At 37.4% G+C, this 25,759-nt stretch overlaps 1 protein-coding gene across 1 annotated transcript; it reads right to left on the bottom strand.

Moving 5' to 3' along the window:
- Nucleotides 1–14,372: 14,372 nt before the first annotated feature.
- LOC308702646 (ladderlectin-like) lies at nt 14,373–16,175 on the bottom strand. Its single transcript, XM_081385656.1, has 6 exons — nt 16,056–16,175; nt 15,857–15,935; nt 15,547–15,653; nt 15,013–15,135; nt 14,747–14,858; nt 14,373–14,608 (listed from the first exon to the last, which is right to left on the bottom strand). Exons 2-6 carry the CDS (start codon nt 15,915–15,917, stop codon nt 14,400–14,402), a joined length of 612 nt encoding a protein of 203 aa, XP_081241782.1. The 5' UTR covers nt 15,918–15,935; nt 16,056–16,175; the 3' UTR covers nt 14,373–14,399.
- Nucleotides 16,176–25,759: the final 9,584 nt, after the last annotated feature.

Genomic DNA, 25,759 nt, shown 5'->3' with positions numbered 1-25,759 from the left:
CCGTTCCATTCGCAGCTGTTGCTTAAAGTCCCTATTACAGGCCTCGCTCGATAGGCTTATGCAGTTGCCGCAGAGCAGCCAATGAGCGAGCGAGCCGTCTCGCCCATGGCTGTGTGCTGCTGCGACGCGCTTTACTTTATTTACAAAATTAAGGATAATTTTTTGCTTCAGTATTTCGTGAAAAAGAGTTTTTCCCAATGCGTTTTACAAACGCAGTACGAGAGAACTCTCGTAAGAGAACGACATGATTAAATAAGGACGAGCGACATAGGCAGCCCTTCCTCATCAAGACTCCCCGACCACGACAAACACTATACTGTCTATGGTTAACCTACGATAAAGATAAACTTTCTTCCGGGAAACACAAGGTAGTGGTAGGCTAGGCAGACAAAAATAGCCGCGTTTCCATTACAGATTTGCGCAAATGTTTTGCGCTATTTTCTAAATTTCGATAAAAAAACTATTGCGAAATGACGGCGTTTCCATTAACCGATGTTATGCGACTAAAACGTCCTTTTTTTCTCTCGCGATAAGTCATTCCCAAAATCACGGCAACGGACGTTGCAGGGAACTACACTGCGACCAAAATGGTCGCATATGCGACCTTTTGAAATGCCATTGCGACCAAAATTTTTAATGGGTCGCAAATGTATCACTGATTATTTTTGTACCTATATGTTTTAGGCAATATGCTATGAATTACTATGAGCATTTATTAAAACAGAAATGTGTATTTTAAGAATACGTTTTATAACGTGCTCTGAGCATTCAACACATCAGTTGGCTTCAGCCCCGCGACCGTTACTTAGATTAAAACATACCATTGTATCTGCGCGACTCGCGAGCTGTCTCTCTCTCTCTCACACAAATACGGACGCGCGCGCGCACACACAGAGAGAAGATAATTGTAAAATGAAAATTGACGGGCTATAGTTAAAATTTTGTTCTTGCTTGTTTTTTTTCCTGTCAAAATGTCGGAAAGCATATTGTATTATCCATCCGTGTTTTTAAAATTCGTTAAATGACGGACGTTTTACAACACAGCCCTCGTTATGTCGGATTCGTCAAACTTAGCCTACTTGATATTATTTTTAGAATACGTGATTCGTTACGCTATTATTGGACTCCTGTCTATTCATTGTCAACTGTTTTCTATAAATATGTTTGTATTGGCTAACATTTATGCAGCTAATGCCTGTCCTGTTTAAAATGCACAATGTTCAAATGCAAAGACAGCACGTCACAAATAGAAGCTCTTTTCCCTGTGCTATTTAGTATCATATTTGGTTATTGGAATAATAAATTAAGTAGCCTATCTTTATTGTACACCTGTTTTTTTTTTTTTTTTTTTTTTTTACTGTTTTCTAGGGGTTTCTTAATTTTAGACAAGTTGACCAGCACACATTATATGCAATTCAATGCAATATAATGCATGTGTGTCCTATGTGTGACATATTTTCCACACAGGTAAAGGTGCCCAACATAAGTCATTTCTAAAGTAAATATATTTTTTTTAAATAATAATGTTTCAATAATAATTGAAATATTATTATAAAAAATAAAAAATAATTTCCAAATGTTTTGGAAAATATCTCTTTATTTGATTATCAGTAAATTTGTTTTCTATACAGAGATATCGATATCGGCCATAACAGCATTAATATCGGTTATTATCGATATCGGCCACAATTTTCACATCGGTGCATCACTACTTAAGAGTTCAGGAGTCTGCCCATCTGTGCCAACCATAGCATGTTGAAATCCATTTGGCACTTTATTGTGTACTGTATTTTCTATTGCAGTAAATCTATCCCAACTAATGTTAAAGAAAACAAAAACAAGAAGGCATGTGGTTTAAAAGATGGCAAGTAAAAAAGCACATCTGTATGCAATACAGTTTCATTATTGTTCATTATTATCCAGAGCGGCTTACTATAAACAATTTGTGCGACCAGATCATGTTTTGCGCCAGTAACTGAAAAAGTTAGTAGCGCAAGTGCCACCAGTGGAAAAGGTTAGTGTAGTTCCCTGCGTTGGTTTATATAATATCACAGCCACCGCATTACAAATTATTATTATTATTATTTTTATTAATGGAAGGAGACGTGGCGTACGCGTGTTATCCAAGCATTAATAGCAGGGAAAGACCCTTATAATGCGAACGACACATAGCCTAAGGAGTTTCTGGGTGTTTCGCCCTCATTTCTGCTCCGGTTTTGATTGTGGCATTTCTTTGAGATTTAGAATATTCCTATATAGTCCAGGCAAAGTAACTCATTTTGGAGCCAAAAATAGAATTAATTGTAAAATAATTTTTTCCAGCATAGATCTTTTCTATGAGGTGTCCAGAAAAACATACTAAAAGTCCTAAGAAATCCTAGTTGAGGAAATATGTTAAATTCTCATCAATCCGAGATGTGTGCCAATAAGGCCAGGCAACAATACACCCCAATGGGGCTATTTTTTTCCTTTATTCCTATCAAAATGAAACTTTACACAATGAAAGTACCCATGAAAAGTAAAAAATTTTGTATTACAAGTTTCTTTGAAAATGATTTTGAATATGCAAATGAGCTATAGACTAATCGAATAGGCTAAATACACCTGCATAGGCTTAATTTTTTCCTTTACTCCTAACACAATAAAACTTTACATAGTAAAAGTATACATGAAAAGTAAAACATTTTGTATTAGAAGTTTCTTTGAAAATGACTTTGAATATGCAAATGAGCAATATACTAATCGAATATGTCCAGAATACACCCTAATCGACTTAATTTTTCCTTTACTCCTATCACAATCAAACCTCACACAGTGAAAGTATACATGAAAAGTAACATTTTTGTTTTACAAGTTTCTTTGAAAAATCTATTTTAAATATGCAAATGAGCTCAACACTAGGCCTAATTGACTTACTGTATGGCCAAGATACCATAAAGTCGAAAAAACAGGGGCCAAATAACTAACACATTCATGTCCATTCAGTAAGCTAACCTATGCATAAACACGATAAATTTAAAGGATTAGTTCACCCCAAAATGAAAATTTCCTAATAATTTACTAACCCCAATGCCATCCAAGATATCCATGTCTTTCTTTCCTCAGTGGGAGAGAAATTATGTTTTTTTGAGGAAAACTTTTCTGGATTTTTCTTCTAACAATGGACTTCATTGGTTACCATTGATTTAAAGTCCAAATCAATGCAGTTTCAAAAGTCTTTGAAGTGTTTAAACGGGCTGTACACGATCACAGCTGAAGAAGAGGTTGTTATCTAGCGAAACGATAGGTCATTTAAAAAAAAAAAAACGTCATCACGTTGAAAGGTCACGCCGGCGCCGGCAGAAGTACAATGTTTACAATGCGACCGTACGTAGGAGGATAGATCCAATAGTATTGTTTGCTATTATATAGTAATAGTATTCAGTGAATATGAATAGTATAACATTCTGATGAATAAGAATAGTAGTTCAAACAGTATTGCCGGCGCCGGCGTGACCTTTCAACGTGATGTTGTAGTTCCCTGTCCATTTGTTGATCAGCTCAAGCTGAACTATTGAAGGTAAAAAGTCTACTTTTTTTTTTTTTAATGACCTATCGTTTCACTAGATAACAACCTCTTCTTCAGCTGTGATCGCGTACAGCCCGTTTAAACACTTCAAAGACTTTTGAAACTGCATTGATTTGGACTTAAAAACTATGGTAACCAATGAAGTCCATTGTTAGAAGAAAAATCCAGAAATGTTTTCCTCAAAAAACATAATTTCTCTCCCACTGAGGAAAGAAAGACATGGATATCTTGGATGGCATTGGGGTGAGTAAATTATTAGGAAATTTTCATTTTGGGGTGAACTAATCCTTTAAAGTCACTTGCCACACTTACCTGGGTCAGTTGCCACAAAAAGACTTATATTGACCTTAAGAATTGATTGCACAATCTTGCCTCCAGTTGCTTTCTAAATTCTTTTTTTTTTCTTTTTTTTTTTTCAAGCCTTACCTAATGACATTCCCCCACAGATAACATAAGAAGAAAGTCAGAATAGCCATCTTAGTCATTAGTAACATGGTGAGATTAAATTTTGGGCTGGTAGATTTACAAATGATTGGTATTGTTGGTGAGATTACGAGATTAGAGGCAGAAGTCATTCCTACCAACTAAACGATTCACTCTCACACAGAAGACAGATGAAAAACCAGATAGACACACTTTCCAGACATTCCAGCTCTTTAAAGGGATACTTCACTTTAAAATGAAAATTCTGTCATCATTTACTCACCTTCAAGTTGTATCAAACCTGTATGAATTTCTTTCTTCTGCTGAACACATAGGAAGATATTTTGAAGAATGTCAGTAACCTAACAGTTAACTGGAACCATTGACTTCCATAGTACTTTTTTTTCCTACTATGGAAGTCAATGGTTCCAGTTAACTGTTTGGTTACTGACATTCTTCAAAATATCTTCCTATGTGTTCAGCAGAAGAAAGAAATTCATACAGGTTTGAAACAACTTGAGGGTGAGTAATGATGACAGAATTTTCATTTTAAAGTGAAGTAATTTTGCCAGACACCAAAACTGCTTCTCTTTTTGTAGTTAGCAAGTATTTCAGACCAGGCGGGCCACACATCAGACTTCCACCGTTTGTAAAGTAGCTTTGCAGTGTTATGAGAAGCTAGCAACAGCAATATAGTTAGTTAAAAGAAATTTTCTCAAACTCAACACTGATAAAACAGATCTACTTCTTATTGGTTCACCTCAAATTACATCCCGTTTCTGTGTTGACAATGTTAACATTGCTGGAGTTTTTGTTCAACCTTCCACCACTGTCAAAAACCTTGGTATAATCTTTGATTCCTCTCTTTCCTTCCTTCCACACATCTCCTCACTCAAGAAATCTGCCTTCTTTCACCTACGCAATATTGCTCGCTTACGTCCATTTCTGAATATCAAAGATGCTGAAACTCTGGTTCACGCTTTCATCACTTCACGGCTAGATTACTGCAACTCTCTCTTCTATGGCTTACCCAATTCATCTATAAATAAGATCCAATATATTCAGAACTCTGCAGCTAGGGTCCTCACTTACACAAAAAAATCTTCTCACATTACTCCGATTTTACACAGACTTCATTGGCTATCAGTACACTTCCGTATTCAATACAAGATACTCCTTATCACATTCAAAGCACTTCATGGTCTTGCACCCTCCTACATTTCTGATCTCATCCATACCTACTCCCCAGTTCGCACACTTAGATCCTCCGATACCGGTCTATTGACGATCCGTAGACACAAACTATCATCTTTTGGTGGAAGGGCTTTTTGTGTTGCTGCCCCAACTCTCTGGAATTCTATCCCCCAACACATTCGCAACCTTTCATCATTGCATGATTTCAAAAACCAACTTAAAACATATCTTTTTCGCTACTTGTTTTCCTGACCCCTGACTTTATGATCTGATTTCTATGTTTATGTACCACTATCTATTATGTTGTCCTTCTCTGTTTATTTGTATAGTTTCATGTCTTGTTTCTATGTCATGTATATTGTACTTTATTGTAAAGCGAACTTGAGGCTCCTGAAAGGCGCTATATAAAATAAACGCATTATTATTATTATTATTATTATTAAAGAAAAACAAAAAAAATCTAAAATAAAATAAAAAACACCAGAAAGAAACCTCCCCTGTTGTTGCTACCTTGTCGTGGTGGAGAGGCTTGTGTGCCTCCGTGACCCTGAAGACTATACCGGCGGGGGTTATACCCCTGGCAGGTACTACCAAGCCAGGCAGTTTTCAGGTTAGAGGCCAGTCTAAAAGCAGCACTGCCATCACCCATTGGCAGTTGGATGATTGGATGAATATTGGGCCGATGTATTTGTCATATGAATGGTGTTTCTGCCTATATGCAAATTAGGACATATTCAATAGGTGTGGCCCTCATGTGCATATTCTAATTCATTTCAAAAGAAACTTGTAATACAAAAAAAAGTTACTTTTCATGTATACTTTTACTATGTAAAGTTTTATTGTGTTAGGAGTAAAGAAAAAAATTAAGCCTATTTGGGTGTATTTTGGGCATATTCGATTAGTCTATAGCTCATTTGCATATTAAAATTCATTTTCAAAGAAACTTGTAATACAATTTTTTTTACTTTTCATGGGTACTTTCATTGTGTAAAGTTTCATTTTTGATAGAAGTAAAGGAAAAAAATAGCCCCATTTGGGGTGTATTGTTGCCTGGCCTTATTGGCACACATCTCGGATTGATGAGAATTTAACATATTTCCTCAACTAGGATTTCTTAGGACTTTTAGTATGTTGTTCTGGACACCTCATAGAAAAGATCTATGCTGAAAAAAATTCTTTTACAATTAGTCTGTCGTAAAACGCTACTTTGCCTGGACTAATAGGCTAATTATTGTTTCTTTTATGAGTTTAATAAAGAACTCTGTCTCGTATTCTGTCCAAACGATCCATGCAGGCTACTTTTGTGTCCATTCATTTTTCCTTTTTTAACCCGTAGGCCTAATTGAAAAACGAAAAATGAACGGTTGTTGTCTTTTTTAAAACGCAAAGTTGAACACCAACATTTTAAATTTGATCTACACCAGCTGCTGCGCAAAAAAAGTAAATATCGACGAATTTTCAGTTTTTGACTTTTTGCCCCTTTATTAAACATTTAAAATATTCACAAATTAATATGGAAAACATGTCGATTTTACTGGTTTTCTAAGGCCAAATTAGAACCTGGAATTTATGTTTTTCCCGCAGTGCTGAATGAGAAGAGCCATATTATTAATAAATAGGCTATATTGTTTTGGCTAAAATCACATCTCCATCTCCGCTCTTAAGCAGATGCGCTTTTAGAGAGAAATGCACCTTTCATACGGATTAATCAGAAGGTATTAGCTTTCGATTCGAATTTGTTCGTTTTAAAGTGGACATTTCAAGCTTTAGCGTACATAGGCTATATTTTGTTTCAGTTCTCGCGCTCCAGTTTACGTAGATCAAGAAAGTGCGTTTGATTGTTTTCTTTTATTTTACAAAAGCACAACGTTTTATTGTTATTGTGAGTTTACACAAATAAAAGTAGTTGAGAATAATGTATTATTATTTTCTGTATGACCAGAAATGACAGAGTAGCCTATTTTAAGTTGTTTCCACTGTTGATAGGAAAATGCAAGTGTTCGCGCCTGCGCCTCCGTGCCATTCAGTGCGCGCTCCACATTCAGCTTTGTTCCTTTTTTTGCAAAAAAGCGTCTTCTAAATATAGCCTATTAAATGTTATAATAAAATAATATCAAATGATTATTATTTGCGTAGCTATACATGGACCTCAAACACACCGCGTCTTTAAGTCAGGTGACTGTAAATATTCCTTTTTCGAATCGCCTGAAAAACCACCTCATGAGAGCGTAAAAACTTTTTTGCGAAAACGGGAGTTTTTGCGAAATTGACGTGTTTCCATTGTTCGTATTTTCAATTCGCAATTTCAATTTGCGCAATTTAAAGGGTAATGGAAACGCGGCAGAGGCAGTTCACTTTAAAAATATTCAATTAAAGTGAATGGTGACTGAGGCTGACATACTGCCTAAAATAATCTAATAACAGTGCGGTGAGTAGCCTAAATTTAAGACTTTTTTTTTTTTTTTTGTTGGATGAACTAAGCATTGAATATAATCATATTTTATTGTTATTGAGGAAAAATACAATACATCTGTTTACTGACCGTCTGATGCATATTGATTACAAAATTTGGAACTTCTTGCAACAAAGTCATGAATGGTCTTACCTTTTTTCGTCTTTTTGGTTTATACAATGCAGAATCATTCATGTCTTTCTCCTGGGTCTGAACTGCATAAACAATAACATAATGCATACAAGTTAAAAACAACATTCAATCTATTGAAATTGGCATTATAAAAGATACATATTTCAACATAAATTAATTGTTAATTGCATTAATTGTTTGATCTCGTTACCTAATTTTTTCCTGCAGATATAGAAGAGCCCAATGACTGCAGCTACAATCATCAGAGATCCAGCAGCAGCAGCAGAGATCAACACTATCAGAGACACTGACACTGGAGGAGGAGGAGAAGGAGAAGAAAAGAGAGACAACAATTAAAGGAAAATACAATCAGCAACAGTTTCCCCCATACAGACGTTCCCCCTGTAAAAACATTTGACACCCACTGACCAGTCACAAACATCACAAACGATCTGTAAACAGGGCTTTAAGTGTAAAATACCGAACTTGTCCTTTAAAAAGAATGTCAAACACAAATATTATATAAAACCAGTCTTATGTGTAATTTTTTTTAAATTGAGATTTATACATCACCTGAAAGCTGAATACATAATCTTTCCTTTGATGTATGGTTTGTTATGATAGGACAATATTTGGCCGAGATACAACTATTTTAAAATCTGGAATCTGCGGGTGCAAAAAATCGAAATATTGAGAAAATCGCCTTCAAAGTTGTCCATTTCTATTGGCGATAGTGCTGCATCCATTCACAAAAATAAATGTTTTATATATTTAAGGTGGAAAATTTACAAAATATCTTCATGGAACATGATCTTTAGGCCTACTTAATATCCTAATGATTTTTGACATAAAAGAAAAATCTATCATTTTGACCCATACAATGTTTTGTTGGCTATTGCCACAATATACACGTGCAACATAAGACTGGTTTTGTGATCCAGGGTCACATATATATATATGTACAATACATGCTATGATTAAAAATTCTGTGCCTTTTTACCTGCATGTTCTGTGATGAGTATATAGCCCATTAAATCTTTTGTTGTGTTGACGTTAATAAAATGTGACAACACGCACAAAAATTACAGGTGGAAGATAACCTCACTCAGTTCGAGTGCCAAAATATGCACAGGGACAGCGAGGATCAGCTTTCCGCGTCAGAAACGCATGTCAAAGGCTTTTTCAAAGTCCTCATCTCTATCAACAACGCTGACGGCTGTGCCAGCAAGAGAAAGAGAGAAAACAACGGAGACGTGTCAATGAATAAACATGCAAGTACTGTAAAAGTGCAGGAAGGCAGTGTCTATTTCGTGTACACAATATGGATAAACTACAACAGGGAAATATGTTAGCTGTGTGGACGTGAAATAATTGTTAACAATTCTCGTTTTTTTGTGATACTGATACGGATTCTTATTCTCAATCTTTTAATCTTTGCTGTTTTCTGTTACTGCCTGAACTTCACATTACTACTTCTCTTGTTTTAGAACAGGTTTACACGAATCAAAGATAAAAAAACACTTTCATTTTCTCATAATATTCATTGCACATCCCCACATTTTTCAATGATTCCCAAACAACTCATCAGATTAATCAGTCTCTCTTAATCCCTCGTTTCCATGAGCTTACTCTGCTCTGATTGGCCAGATGGCTCAGTCTGTGGTGATTGGTCTACTGCTTACAGCGTGTGTCCGAAGCTAAATGCCCATTGCCATAGCTGAATTATAGCTCCGCCCAGAGGCTTCCTAAAGCTCAGCGATTGCACTGTAAAAACCATAGAGATGATGTCAATTTTACCATATCAGTCAAGTCAAGTCACCTTTATTTATATAGCCCTTTTTACAATACAGATTGTATCAAAGCAGCTTCACATTGATAAAATGATATTAATACAACAAAGTTTGTTTCTAGAAGAAAATTGCATCATTGTCCACCCTAATTAGGCAGATCAATAATATCGTTGAATATTGTAAAAATCCCCAACTAAGCAAGCCAAAGCCAAGGCAACAGTCCGAGCGTCCAAAGCCAGTCCGAGAGCAAGTCCGATGATGATACATTGGAGGAACAAGTTATTCAACCCGAACGCAGGACGTTTCTCAGTGATACGCTGCTCAGTTATGGGACATTATGAGATGTTGCAGCTGTAAGTCCTCCCCATCAGCATTAAAAAAAGTATGTCCATCAACAAACCCATGTGTATATTCTAATTTATTGCAGTGCATATGCGGGAACTGTATCAATAACAGTGCCTAGCACTAATGTGAATCTTGATCCGTCTTTACTCAAAGTAGTAAGAACGACAGACAATCTGCATTAATAGACACAGTTTTAGCTAATTTTGGCCCATCACGGCTGATTAGCTGAAGCATTTCAGTAAGAGTAATAACGTGAATTAGCCGGTTAGCCAGAAACTTACACAGTATAAAACACTAAACTAAAACACAGTAGGATTCAAAATACAAACAACTTGTTTAGTCGGTTCAGAGTTGATTTCTTTTGGGAGACAATAACTTTATTTATCGTGCACTTTCGACTTTACAACTTTGCAGAATGTTTACATTCACAAACACCTGTATTACACACTGCATGAAGGGGAATATTTGAAAAACCATAATAGGGACACTTTAAAAAAATTCCCTTAATGGCCCCTTAATTTTTTTTTTTTTTGGTCTGGAGCCCCACTGCTTCTAGGCAACTTAACAGATCAGCCTTGTTTCCAGAGCATAGTCCACCATGAGAGAGTGATGGAAGGTAGACCTGATTTTTGAGTTTGAAGAAGTTTTCTAGGTTCTCATCACAGATCTGACAGATGATGTTGAGTGTGAAAAACAGTCATTTTTCAGTGAGTCTTGTCTTGGACTGTCCTCTTATTGGAGTTGTTTAAATAAGAGAGAGCTTGTTCCTCTTCAAAGGGGTGGTGATGGGTTTTGTGCCCTGCTTCTCTGTAACAAAGAGTTTGTACTGCTCTTGGCCCATCCTCTCTGCAACCCGAACAGCATCCACAATAGTCCAGCTTCAGAAGGTTGTTGCTGTACTCTGCGAAAGGATTCCCATTTCCTCGATCACGTCAACCAATTTTTGGCCTTATTCTTCATGTCTGTTTTCAGAGACACCCTTATTGCTGAACTCCATGGCATTTTCAAACTCATCAATTAGACGAGACACTTCTGGTCCAGCACAGTCCAGCAACAGAGGGAATCAACTACTCCTCAATCTCCCTTCACTGTAGCACTGTTTTGCTCATGCGCTTGTGATTGTTGTGAGTACATGAAATATGATAATTTCATTCTGCATCTTCTCTGTGATTTCATTGTAATCCTTCTCACAATGTCACTGAATTAACCATTAACTATTCACCTGAACGGTTTATTGTTTCTGTATATGGTATCATTGTAGTCCTTCACCATCAAAACATAGGGGTAGACATCACATTTTACGTTATCATGTTTGGTTCGGGAGATATGATATAAAATACAAAATTTGGTTATGGCGGAAAGTAAAATTGCCGCCACAACGCGTTTTTGCGATGGCTCCATTTGTGAAAATGTTCAGGGCCGCAAACTGTACAAGTGTACCAAGTTTCATGCTTTTATGAAAAAGTGAACATCATTTTCACATATCACCTGGACTAAAATACAAATGTACCATTTTGAGCTGATGATATAGGCTATTTATTAAAAAGTGTGGTTGTAGTTTCACTTCTAAAAACATTGAACATTAGTTTAAACAACAGTTCATACAAGTGCAAAGTTGTAAAGGTTAGAATGGAACATCATAAATAAAAAATGGCCTATAGTTATGGACGTTTTAGCTGCAAATTATGACATTTGAAATTTAAACCGTGACTGCAGCGTAAGATTTAAAACGCGTGTGTCAGTGTGACATCACAGAGATTGAGCTTCATCTCTTCATTAGGGAAATAACTGATTCAACATCTAAAAGCCCCGTCAATAAGTAAAACAAAAAAAAAGATGGGATTTTTCTGGACTTAGTTGATAAATATAATTTAAATAATATTTTCCCAATACCCTTGTATCCCTTGCTGATTTGCTGTTTAGAAGGTTATTTTTTTGAGCCTGTGCAGATATTTTTTTTTTTTTTTTTTTTTTTTTGTCTAAGCCCTGGTTATACTGTTAAGTTGATTGTAAATTAAATGCCATCTTATTATATTTTAGGTCCTCTTAACCTCTTCATATTCGCTGGTCATGTTTTACCTGGTTTGATTTTAGGGCGACCAACCTTATAGTTTAGAACTGGGGCGTTTAGCATTAAGGTGAATTGTTTTTTTCTCAAAAGAGAGAATTGACTCTGAACCACCTAGACGAGTCAGCAGGAATTCAAATCTTACTTCCATGACGGCTACACGTCACTGGGTAACACATTTGCCTAATGCCCACCTACGTTTTATGTTGTCTGCCCGCAAACAACTTGACCTGCCCTCAAAAGCTGTAGCTGGTTCGTGTTGTGTATATGTCAAAAAGACGCTGTTTTCTGCTCTGCAAAAGCAAAGTCTCTTTGTAAACCCTTTCAAAGGATGAGGATGTGAAAAGTCTGGTTAAAATTACCACAGCGATACAACAGCAGTATAACCTTTTGACGATTGCTTCTAAAATCTCCATGAGGTCTAAATGAGGTTTACACTTTTTTAAAGTGTGTAATCGCTGAGGACTGAGGAAGCCTCCGGAGCTGAAGTTCAGTTATGGTAATGAGTGTTTAGCTTCCGACAGGCGCTGTAAGCGGTCGACCAATCACAACAGACTGGGCTGTCAGGCCAATCAGTGCAGAGCAGGCAGCGGAAAGGAGGTATTTAAAGAGACTGAATCATCGAACGATTAGTTTGAGAATCATTGAATGTGGTGATGTACAATGTATATTATGAGAAAATGAAAGAGTTTGTTGTAGGGGACCTCCAAAGCAAAATTAGTATTTTCACCCCCAAAAACTGTTTTTACGACAGTTTTTATATCCTTTGCTGTGTATAAGGAAGGAAGGTGTCAGTAGGAAATATCAGTTTACATTTCCAAACATTTATTTTGCCATTGTAATAATAATCCAGTGCGATTTTTATATGCATAAGGAGTCTGACAACAGCCAGTGCTCCATACGAAGATCTGATCTCAACTTCATTGAGTCCATCTGGGATTACATGAAGAAATAGAAAAAACTGCTAAATCCAAAAGAACTGTGGTAACATCTCCAAGACACTTGATGAAACTCTCCTACAAAGCTACATGAAAAGCTATGTGCAAGTGTACCTGGACAACAGCTGTTTTAAAAGCAAAGGGTGGTCACACCAAATATTGATTTGATTCAGGTAATAGAAGCTAATTGATAAATACAATCTATGACTTTATTTTGGAAAGCATCCTCACTTTACAGCATTTTTACACAAGTGCCTAAAACATCTCAGTGCTGTAGCTTTGCAGAAAGGTTTCTTCAAGCATCTTGGAGGCATTGCTGTAATTCTTCTGGATTTAGTCTGTCTGTTTTTTTGTTTTTTTTTCTGTTTCTTCATGTCAGTGATGGTGAGATCAGATCATAACGGCTCTGGTCACTCCTTGTGCATACAAAAATCTTGCTGGATTATTACAATTAAATGGCAAAATGAATGTTTGGAAATGTAAGCTGAAACACTACAGCAAAATATATAAATAACTGGCTTAAAACTATTTTTTTGGGGGGGGGGGGGGGGGGGGGGGGGGGAATACTAAAGTGCCTTAGACTTTTGTGTTAGAAAAAGAGAGCAAATATGCACATGAATTAATAGAAATCTAGGCCCATTCGCTCAAAAATGTGGCTTTTCTTAGGGTAGTACCTAATGTCCAATTTAATGTATCCTCTGTGGAGGATAAAATATGGCATTTTCCTATTTACCAAGTTCAAGAGTCTAGCAAAAGACTGTTTTAACACACTATGGGGCCAAGAAACCACTTTATGAAATGGGCTGATGGTGCAGTAGGTGGCTCAGTGTGCATGGTCTATGCCAAGTTTGTTTTCTCATGTGCACACACAAAAGTCTGCATATTTTTTTATTTTTGCAAATATCCTTTTAGTGGCTCTATAATACTGTATGGTGCTAACAATATCATAAGAAACTCATGCATTTCATTGTTGCACAATGAAAAAGTGCACCTTGAATTCAGACAATCACTAAACAGCTGCCATGAAAACACAATGATGAGTGTTAATTAAATTCTTAATTTTCTATTATAGAATACTCAAATCCCATACTTTTCTAAACTGCGTAGAAACCCTGTAGATTGCAACCAACATTTCCTTCCAAAAATGCTCACATATGCCTACATTATACACATGAGAAAACAAATACCAGTGTGTAACATGGTATTACCATGGGGTTTTGGACTTGGAGCCAGAATACCATCTAAAGATCATGGTGAATTCCAGGATCATGATGCATATTTTAATAAGACCAAAAACAAAAAGTTGCTTACAAACCAATGTAGGAAACAAATGTCTTCTAGTGTTTGTCAATGACGCCGCTGTGCGCGCTTAACCCCTTCCCTGAAATTATTAAGTGTCAGTCTACTAACCATTTCCTCAAACCTTGCAATGCAATACACATTGATTGTCCACAAATCACATGCTTTGATTTAATGCTTTTATTAATTTTCAGAATCGTCGACCAGGATATGAACGAGGCTCGGGATGTGGACCAGGTTTCGGATGTGGACCAGGCTCGGGATGTGGACCAGGCTCGGGATGTGGACCAGGCTCGGGATGTGGACCAGGCTCGGGATGTGGACCAGGCTCGGGGAGTGTGAGCTCACAAATATAGTTCATTGAGGTTGAACAGGATGCATCGTTCCAGCAACGGTTATCTGTAGAGTTGAATAATGAAATCAGTTACTCTGATTACAGTGGTGTTAGAATCAGTGGTGTTTAACTTGAAGCATGGTGAAACCAAACAAGTCATTTAATGTTATACCATATGATATTATAGGTATAAATGCACTCACAGGTCCAGTTGATCTCCAAACAGTTCTCAGGACCACCAGCATTGTTAGGTTCTCCAAAGCACCAGTTGGTATAGTCATACACAGTTCCATCACTCCACAACCACTCTCCATCCTAATAAGTGAAGAGCATGAATACAAAAGGCACTACAGACGCAAGCCAATTAAATTCAGCTTTGAAGTCAAACCATTAGAAACATTGCCTTTGATTAAAGCAGAAATTTGAGTTTAGACAAATAGGTTTCTTTAGGGCACACAATTTAACTTACTTGTTCACCATCATGAGCACCAACCCAAGATCTTGTGGAAGGCGGCAACAGACTCAGCAGGAAATCATTCTCTGGTTGATCATGCACAGATGCGAGATTCGCATCAAAAGATTGACAGTTTTTCTGAAGAGACAGATTTGTCATTACAAAATCTTTAGTAGGAAGTAGAAATGACTATAAACATTTTAGTCATTTGCAAACAAAGAAACATTCCCACTTATATTAAGAGTATTTATTCTTTACTAACATTAAATTAATCATTTGATTCAGTACGCTTACATTGTACTTTCAATTATTTATTTTTTTAAATCCAAGCAATTAATACAGCAGTAATTAGATCTTGGTTTACTTTGTTGACCCAGTGTTACCCCAACCTTAAACCTAACCATACCGTCAAACCTTTCCCTAACCTTACCCATATCCCAACTCAATAGCAGCAAAAGTGTTTAACACAATACATTGTACCAAACTATTTATTTAGATGTAGTTAAAGACAACTAATAGTGTTGTCCAAATAACTGTTGTACAACACACCTCTGCGGTGACCCAATTAACCGATTGAGAGAAGTACTTGTAGCACCGGGGTCCAAATTTTTTCCATCCACGTCGACATCCTCCTAAATCACTTGTGGATCTAGTACCTAAATGGGGATTTAATATTTACAGCAGAAAAAAAAAAAAATATGATATTGCTCATTTCAAGTTTGTGTGATAAGCCAAAATAAATGTGTACTTTTACACTGAAAACGCTTCATCAATCACGCAAATATCAGCAAATTGAATCTTGTATGTTCCCAAAATGCATTTAAACTAGCAAGAGTTTACAATTAAATATGTTGGTTACCATCTGCATTCCCCATGGAGAAAATAATGAAAAGAAGCAGAAGACTACTCAGCATTGCCATGATGAACCTGAAATGAACCTAAAAATGAATAAGCAGGTAAAATTAAATGTCTGCACTCAAATGCTGCACTGTGGAATCTCAGTATATTTCAAAGACAAGGCAAATGTTATTCAGTAGGTTTCTGTTCCAAAAACTCACCTTGCTTTTCAGATTGTTGCCTTCAGAATCTCAGAGGAAGTGTTTGTTAAGTTCCAGAAAGAGCCCTGCTTTAATAGCCTATACTTTACTAATTGGGCCTGATTTATCAATCTAACGTAGATCTGAGCGCAGAAATCATCTTACGACAGGGTTCAGGTGTGATTCATGAAACACTCGAATACAGCCAATCCCATCCTACCAATGATCGGACATTGATAAATGTGGCGGCTGAAAACTATCGTCATTTGAATATCACGGCCAGAGAATAGGCTTGTTTGATATGCGCCTTGCCTCGCCTGAATGTAGTGGAGAGTAGGCGACCTATGGAATTCCAAAGCTGCCAATATTAAAAATAAATAAATACAAATATACAAATAAATGTAAAAAAAAAATAATAATTAACCTATACATAGAAAAGCAAAAAAAACGAAAATAAATAATTTTTACATTTATTTCCTTATTTATGTTTATATTTATTTTTTCCATATTTGTTTATTTCTTCTTTTATTTATTTCTACATTTATTCATTTATAAATGTATTTATTTCTACATTTATTTATTTTTACATTTATTTATTTCTACATTTATATATTTCTACATTTATTTATTTCTTCATTTATTTCTTCCTACATTTCTTCCTGCATAGGGTAATGAGGAGGGCGTGGTTTACCTCAGACATAGCAATCGAGCTCAGAGTAAGCGAAGGCTAAGGGTTGAGGCCACAGTGACACCCTGTGGCGAAATACAATAAGTATAGCTCACTGACGTTGATGCGGTCTGTGACTGCGAGGTAGCCTATATGGTCAAAATCCTAAATCTTACTGTGTGACATGGATAGGCTACTCTTTATTCCGGACATGGCCGTAAAACATTAGGATTACTCTCTTGCCTCTGGTCCCTGGATTACTCTCTTGCCTCTGGTCCCTGCCTGTTTTGTTTCTTTGTTTCTTTGTTTGGACTACCCATCTGTGTATGACCCTTGCCTGTACATTGGATCACGCCTCTGGATTGCCCTCAAATAAAGCTGCATTGGATCTAAACCTTCGTGTCTCGGAGCAGATCGTAACATACTCAGAGACTGTCAGAAAATATTACGGCAGCGTTTATGAATTGCCTTGAAATATATTTATAGTATGTATAAATTAATATGGCAGCATAATTTAACAGTAGCTTAATGTCAGTGTCAATTATTGTAAAAACAATAATTGTTTTTATTATTATATTTTTACAAATGTCAATTTTAAACAAGTAAACAATGCATCACATGTCACACTAAATGTGTGTCACACTAAACATGTCCCTGCCCCTGGGATGAATGAAGTAACTAATATTCTCTTTTTGTTTTACAGTGGTCCAGATAAATACATTGTGTGCAAAGACCAGCTGATGGCCCTGTTCACCATTTGCCCTGCCTGTTGTAGTGAATCTAACGGTAGGATGGTGCAGCAGGGTGGCACATTTATCCAAATAAAGCAGGTAAGAAGAACATGTTTGAAAAATTATATAAAGTGAACCTTTTATAATTTCAGTAATGTTTGGATTTTAGTGTTTTACTTATTCCACAGTGACCTTATAATTTTCTGATTTATTTTCTGCATATGGTAGGTCTGTGCAACATGTGGCTTCCAGCGGTTCTGGCAAAACCAGCCAATTTTGCACAGAAACATGCCAGCCTGCAACCTACTTCTGAGTGGGGCAATTCATTTTTCGGGATGTCTACCAACCCAAACTCTCAGAATGCTGACATTATTTGGTCTACAGTGTATCAGCGCGAATACATTCTTCCGCCACCAGCGTCACTACACCATCCCGATCGTCATTCAGGCCTGGCAGGAAGAACAAGCAGCCATGATAAGCAAATTAAAGGAGATGGGGGGTGGCCTGATTGTAGCAGGGGACTGTAATGCACAATTTGCCTGATGTTAATATGAGACATGTTTACAGATGACATGGTCTGACGTGCTATGTTGTATCTTTAACATAATTACAATAAAAAAATAAATACAAATAATCATACCCAGGTCAGACTCTCCTGGACATTGTGCGAAATATGGGACCTACTCGCTGATTGAGGAGAGAATAAATAAGGTTGTCGACCAGGGCCGGATATAGGCATGGGCAAGGAGGGGCAATGCCCCCCCAAATGCCGTGACTGCCCCCCCAAACGTGATGGCATGCAAAGATCCCAAATTTAAAAAATATTTCAAGAAAAATGGTCAGAGTGAGCGCTCTCTGCTCTCTATCCCTCATTCAAAGTAGCTACTGATTGGTAGATGCATAGGGAGGGCGTGGCCAGTCGCTTCACCGGCTTGTGGTGAACCTGCGGAGCTGATTTAAGCCCAATTTATACTTCTGCGTCGAACTTACGCCGTAGCTACGTCGTAGGCTGTGTGTAGCGCGCGTACCCTTCGGCGTACCCTGACGTGCACCTCTCCAAAAATGTAACAACACGTCAACTCTACGCGGACGCAAGCGCTGTGATTGGTCTGCTAGGACCGCTCCCTCGGGTTTCACATGCTCCCTCTGCGCACGTCAACGCGCAGAAGTATAAATGAAAACCAACGCGTTGCCTACAGCGTAGAGGCTCCGGCGTAGGTCCGACGCAGAAGTATAAATCAGCCTTTATACTTCTGCGTCGGACCTACGCCGGAGCCTCTACGCCGTAGGCAACGCGTTGATTTTCATTTATACTTCTGCGTCATTGTCCGCTCATGACACTCCTGCCTTTCCCTGTTGTGCTCATCTACCTCTGGAGGGGGAGCAACGGAAAAAGGAGTGGCTAGAACCAGGTATACACCATGAAATATGTGTACTCTATGGTTTTATGATAATGTGACCTGAGAGATTTTTTGCTGAAACCTGTGTTTTAACACAATTTAATCAGGGTAAAACAAAATGTTTTGTTTGGGACTTTTTTTTTCTTCTTTTTTTTCTACAGGCTCAACGGTTGCGGTGAAACTGGAGGGTGTTGTCACAGAGGCATCCTTGCTGAAGGATGTGAAGCAGCTGTCGCCACAGCACCAAACCTTTTCCCTTGAGGCATTTCACTCCCTCATCTTGCTCTTCGCTCCCAAACACAAAGGGTTTTCTTACCTTGGGATGTACAGTAGGTCAGTGTTGCGAAATGGATTAACTACATCTCATATTGGCATGTCATATACAGACATCTGATATTTCTATCTCAAAATCTGCTCTCATTTTGTGATTTTCTATAGACTTCTGTTGGCAGCTCTGCGTAGTGCAACTGTAATGGCAGCCGCAAAGTTGCGCAAACAAGTGGTGGTGTTGCAACGTATGCCGTGCAATACCCGAGGTTCCGGAAAGGTGAACACACAGTCCGGCCAATTAAACAGAAGGCCTCATATGGTCAGTAGTTTCAGTCAGTTTCCATCATAATTGGATATGTATGCATAAAACCTTGGTAATCAGTGAATGTGATGTACTGTACATGTTTTTTCATTTCCCCAGGATATGCATCAACACTCATACGGTCTACAAGAAAGCTACAACAGATCACCTGAGGCACTCAGAGAATCCAGTGCTTCCTTGAATAGCACCTGCCCTGCCCCCATCTCAAAATCCTTTAATCAAATTCCAAAACAGGAAGCAGTTAACTTTTATCTTATACAAAAATCACTTTTTAGCAAAAGTTGAATTTAGAATCTGTTAGTAAAGGAATAGTTTTCACCCCAAAATGAAAATTCTGTCATCATATACTCACCCTCAAGTTGTTTCAAACCTGTAAGAATTTCTTTTTTTCTGCTGATCACAAAATAAGATATTTTGAAAAATAGAAATTCTTACAGGTTTGTAACAACATGAGGGTGAGTAAATGATGACAGAATTTTCATTTTTGGGTGAACTATCCCTTTAATAATCATACCGTAATTTCCTAATTTTGTGATTTTTATATTTGTAATTGGCAGCTATAACATAACCTCTTTGTTTTTTTATAGTCATGACCCTACCGCAGTGAAGGTATGAGTGAGTGGGTATGTATCATTCTCGGTACCCTTCATTATTTTTTGCATGCTGCATGTTTTTGTTTTGTTTGTGTTCTGTGTGCTTGTAGTGGTTGTTTGTTGGTTGCGCCTTCTCCTTTTGTTCTGTAATTTTACTTGGTGGTGGGATCCTGTCAGTGCAATTCTGCATGTCGTTTGCCATGGTCTGTCATTGTGTGTTGTTGCATGTTAGTGTTGCTTTGTCTTTTATTTGCTTGTAATTGTACCTGGTGGTGGGAGCTTTTAGTTGTTGTTTTGTCATGGGTCACTTTGCTTGTGTTTGTGCATGTGTGAGTCCCAGAACGCAACCATCTAATAAATGTTTCAAATTTTGTCTAAGCTTTGACTCTTCAGATTTATTCTGTTTGATAGGACTTCCAAAATCATATAGCAAGATACTGTACTAAATGTATCACATTTTGTCTAACCTTTGAGTCTTTTAAGATTTAATCTGTTTCACAGGTATAATAACAATGACCAAATAATAATAATACAATTTTATTGAAATTAAATTCATGTCTTCTGTCTACTGTTCTTGGAAGTGATGCCGGATGGCTGAAACCACGCAGGATGGTATCGGCTTACGTTATATGCCTCCCCAGAATGCCATATGCCCAACGTCCAGCCTGCCTGTATGCTGTATTGCCTAGGGATAGGGATGTAGCAAACTTGACGTTGGTTTTTATCTAAATGTAATTACTCATGCATTAAGTATGGTACTTTTCAATGTTGTATTTCTTTGAAAGCTATAGATGCATAACTACAGAAAAGTTGGTTGTATGTTTTATATGATAAAAAAATTATGGATAAAATAACTCAATTGTAAACATACTTGTGTGTGCTGACTGCCTGAAATGAGAATAAGTTATTCGCAAAACAAACGGGTTCAGGCACTGAGTTCAGGCACGTCAGATCAGCCGGTCGCAGGTCGAACTGTTGCACTAAACTCCAAAACGCATTCACCTCACGGCAGCACATACTCTCCACTGCTGATTCAATTGGGTGGCATAGCCCACACAAACACAGTGATGGGGACATCGATCTCTCTTTTTCTTTTCTGACAATAAACATCGCTAATTAAATCGTGAGAAATAGCGTGGATTGAGGAAGGGTATTACATGACATTTGAGGCGTCGATGAGACTAGCGATTGGTGCCTGTGCAGTGTGTGCATCTCTGATTTGGACTGACACCATGTAAGTAAATAAAGTCTTCAGTCGTTGTCCCTCCTTGCTATTCTACATGACGGCTGTGGTCCATAAAGAATTTGATGGCTTCCCACATCCTCAGTCGTTCTCCAAATAGCCATAATACAGTAAGAATCTAGCAGAGTATGGGTTGCGAGTTCCTTTTATGACGTCATCACACAGTTAACGTACAAAACACGCTACCTTTGAAGAAACCCCAATAAATGTTACTTTAACGCATTTTAAGACAGAAATAATTAAATATATACATATAGAGCACTTTAATTTACACATTAATGGGCTGTGGTGGTTAACCTGCAATTTACACTTTAAGCATGCTTTAAAACTTTCACAGAGACCTCAAACAGAAAGCACAAAGGCAAAGCCTTTATTTAAAGTGGATTTCGTTTTGTATTAATTGTATCTTAATTTTAATCAATGTTTCATCAACCAATTGCCTGGATTTAATAAATAATAAGTAAATATAGCAGACAATAGATAATCACGACACGGAGGCGCCGGCGCCTGAACTGCAGCTCTCATAAATGAACCTAAACTCAGCATAGACTTGCCTCACAGGACTGAGAAATATCTATTATCTACAGAAGAACGCTTGAAATCATACTTTTAAACAACAATTCAAAACAAAAGAAAACGATGTAACGTTAATCCGTATGAAATGTGTATTTCTCTCTGGCGCGTTCACCTACTACAAAGATCGCATAAATAAAGAGTAAGCATAAACTTCATCTTTGCAGCCGGCACAGAAAACACTTGTTCATTAATAAACAATTAAAATGTCTCCTTGCTATATTTGACATTCATAATCATTACTTTTGCCGGTTCTTTGTGACAGTTTTTAGGTGCTTTATTGGCAGCGCCAAAAATTTACTTTGACATCATCCTACTTCCAGGATTTGTGTTTAAGTGAAATATAGGTTTAAAGGACAATTCTGACACCAAATGAAGGGGTTAATAGCATGTGTACCAAGTCTGGGACATGTGTTCATGCAAACCGGAGATTAGCTGGTAACGCTAGCTTTCGGGGCATTTGGTATCACTATTTTATACCACTAAAAAGCCTCAAAATAGCACAACACTTCAACGGTAGCATAATAAGGGCCCCAAATGCAAACCGAAGCATTGAGAATTTTGTAAGTGTACCGACGATACCACAGACAGTTTATTAAAAAGATAGATTATAAAAACTGCAGCGTATATGTTTACATGCAGACGCAATCGGACCCAGTCTTTATAATCTAGCTATCTTTTTAATAAACTTTCTGTCCAATCATCTCTTCGAATGACAGCTAACCACTTATTTCTTCTATCCTTTTCTTTTGGTATATAATAAAATACCAGTTCCGGGTTCCCCTTTCGGCTGTTGTTGCAGCCAACTGCACAACATATTGCAGGCATTACTGAGACCGTCGGTCGTAAAGATGGCGGCGCAAAGCTACAGTGACGTCATGTGACCCGAATGAATACGCATATAGCCCTATGAGTAATACAAGATGTGTACACAATGAACAGAAGTGCAGTTCATCCCATGAATTATAAGGCAATGATTATGTATAGTGCTTGGCATATATGCCGATTCATACTGCAGAGAGGCATATATGCTCAACATATATGCAGTCCTTGTCAACAGAAGCATAGGCTACACACTTCTGTCTTCATTTACAGTAGCACTGCTGCTTTTGCGTAAACAGTAAAGTACTGCAAATTACATATACAGTAAGTTACAAAATACCCACAATGCAGTGCATATTACAGTAGCGCACCATAAATAATATAAACGGTATTTTACTGGGCTTTTTTGCGGTAAGTAACTGTAAAATTACGGCAAAGTCTAACTGTGTACATATACAGTAAGTTACTGTAAATTTAATACAAAATACCCACAATGCAATGCATTTTACAGTAGTTAACCGTAAATAACATAAATGGTATTTTACTTGGATTTTTTTTGCGGTAAGTAACTGTAAAATTATGGCAAAGTCTAACAGTGCACTTGCCTTTAGGTAAGGCATCCAACCTGAGGGACTGCAATGCTGACAGTGAACCACTCGGCCCAGATCTCAGAGACGGAGTTTCCCGGAGCACATGACTCAGCATAATACTTAGCGAGGGGAGATTATCTGCTTGATCCACGAATCTACTCAGCACTTATGTTCCAAAGCACTAAGAAGGCATAAGGACTGATCTAACTGGGAGGTTTCACGAGATGCCCACGACCGTCTGACTAAACTCAGGAGGCTGAGTAACTCATATAGTCCATGAGCCAGGGGGGATGATCGGTATCGGGGGACTAGTGTTGCTTTCGTCAACGAAAATTATGACGAAATATTGTCGTCAACGAACCGTTATCACCTGACGAAAACGAAACGAGACGTATGCTGGTCATGTGAAAATGACTAAAATACATATAATGCAATATCGTTGACGAATAAAAAACACACTAAATGTGGTTTACAAAAAAACTATATGCTAAAATGTCTCTTCATTTTCGTTGACCAAAACGAGACGAGACGAAATGTTATAACGTCACGATGAATGAGAGAGTTGTGCGTCAACCCAGCTTTGTCGGCTTTAAATTCTGGTTTGCGATCTGGTCACCCGATTATTAGCGAAATTAACAATATTATTCCATTAGTTATTCCATTAAAATGTCTCCAAATATATTTGACACATTCATAATCATTTTTGCCGGTTCTTTGTGACAGCTGTTGTGCGTTATTGGCAGCGTCTCTGGTTACATGAACGCGTCACCGCATCAGCACCAGAACATGGAGATTTTATTTTAGAGAATAATCGCACAACCTATTCGATATTCTAAATAAACTAATCGAATATCCAAAAATCGTGACTCATCCCTGCATGGAATCTCTTGTTTCGCGTTTCCCAAATCTTCACTCACGTCTCACCCATTTTCTAAAGGGATTATAAACGTTAGAAATTTCTTCATTGTTTCGCTTTTAATTAGGCCTATTATATTCGTATTCTTTATTGTGGTAAAGTAGAAAACCGCTGTAGGACAGATAGCCTACATTTGTACTTGCATGTCAAATTCTTTTTAACACAGTTTGTGCTTATATTAGACATAGGGCGCGTCAAGTTTAGTTGTGAAGCGCGCGTTTCACACGCGCGGGTGATTTTTAGTTTCACTTTCTCTGTCAGCGCAATCTCAAACATAGCCTAAATATTTCGCCCTTGTGGAGGATAAAATTCGCTCTTCAGACCAATTTACATCAAATAGAAAACACGAAGGTATCATAAAGAGATCGATGGTCTCTTTCTGCTCGTGTCCATATCCCTCTCAAAGCGCAGAGTGGTATGCTATATCACGCGTCTTTGTGTGGAAATATAAAACAAGTTTTTTTTTTTTTTTTTTTTTTTTTTATAACCCCCCAACCACCGCAGGTAGTTGGTCCTTACCGCGGTGGTAAAAAAAAAAAAAAAAAAACTACCACCGTCACAGCCCTAAATATAATAAGATAACCTTGTTTGAAATTCTATATTGACTGGGTTAAATAGAATTGCATTACTAAAAAGAGACTAAAACACAATTTGCCTTGACTAAAACTAGACTAAAATGTCATCAGTTTTCGTCGATTAAAACTTGACTAGACTAAAAAGAGTATGACCGTGACTAAAACTAATAAAAACTAAAAGGACAACTTGACACAAAGACTAGACTAAAACTAAAATTAAAACAGGCCGCCAAAAACAACACTAGGGGGGACAAATGCTATAGTTGTTTTTTGGCAAGGTATACACCCCTAGTATTAGAAAAATCACGATAGCAGTGCAGGGGTGGTAGCGAAATAACTTTTTTCAGCTTATGAAGTTACTAACCCCTTAAAATAAATTCCGTTTTTGAAATCTGGTGTATATCTAGTTTAGGCTCATGCTAGGGATATTGTCAATATTCTATAATATGGTGCTTGGTATCGTTGGAAAGGGAACCTTTTAGGCTTTCATTTAAGCCCAGTACTGAATCTGTCTGACAAACACAGAGGTCACATGACTTCTTTAAACCAGAAATCACACACATTTTTTCACAATTTCTGCCTAAACTGTATGCTTTCTTTTATCCCTGTGGCATGAAAGAACACCACAGACACAAAACTCAACAACTTCAATACTCAAGGCACTCGACTGATTACTCAGAAAATGTATAATATACCCACCCATACTATTTATTTGTGAGAGCCTTAAATAGGATTTGTGCAGCCACCCAGCAAACACAGAACGTTCCCCTAACGTTCCCGTTTGGTTCCCATTTGGTTATTTTTTTGGGAACCAAACAAGAACGTTCTGGGAACGTTCCCTGTAGGTTATTTTTAGGATCTTTGTTTATAACATTAAGGGAACGTTCCCAGAACGTTCCCTGTAGGTTATTTTTAGGTTTAAATTTATAACCTAAAGAGAACGTTCTGGGAACATTCCCTGTAGGTTATTTTTTGGATATATTTTTATAACTTTAAGGGAACGTTCCCAGAACGTTCCCTGTA

This window comes from Scardinius erythrophthalmus, assembly GCF_964197995.2.
Source record: "Scardinius erythrophthalmus genome assembly, chromosome: 14".
In the NCBI taxonomy this organism is placed as follows: Eukaryota; Metazoa; Chordata; class Actinopteri; order Cypriniformes; family Leuciscidae; genus Scardinius; species Scardinius erythrophthalmus.
The sequence above is the reverse complement of the archived record's forward strand: the minus strand, read 5'-3'. Positions and strand labels throughout refer to the sequence as shown.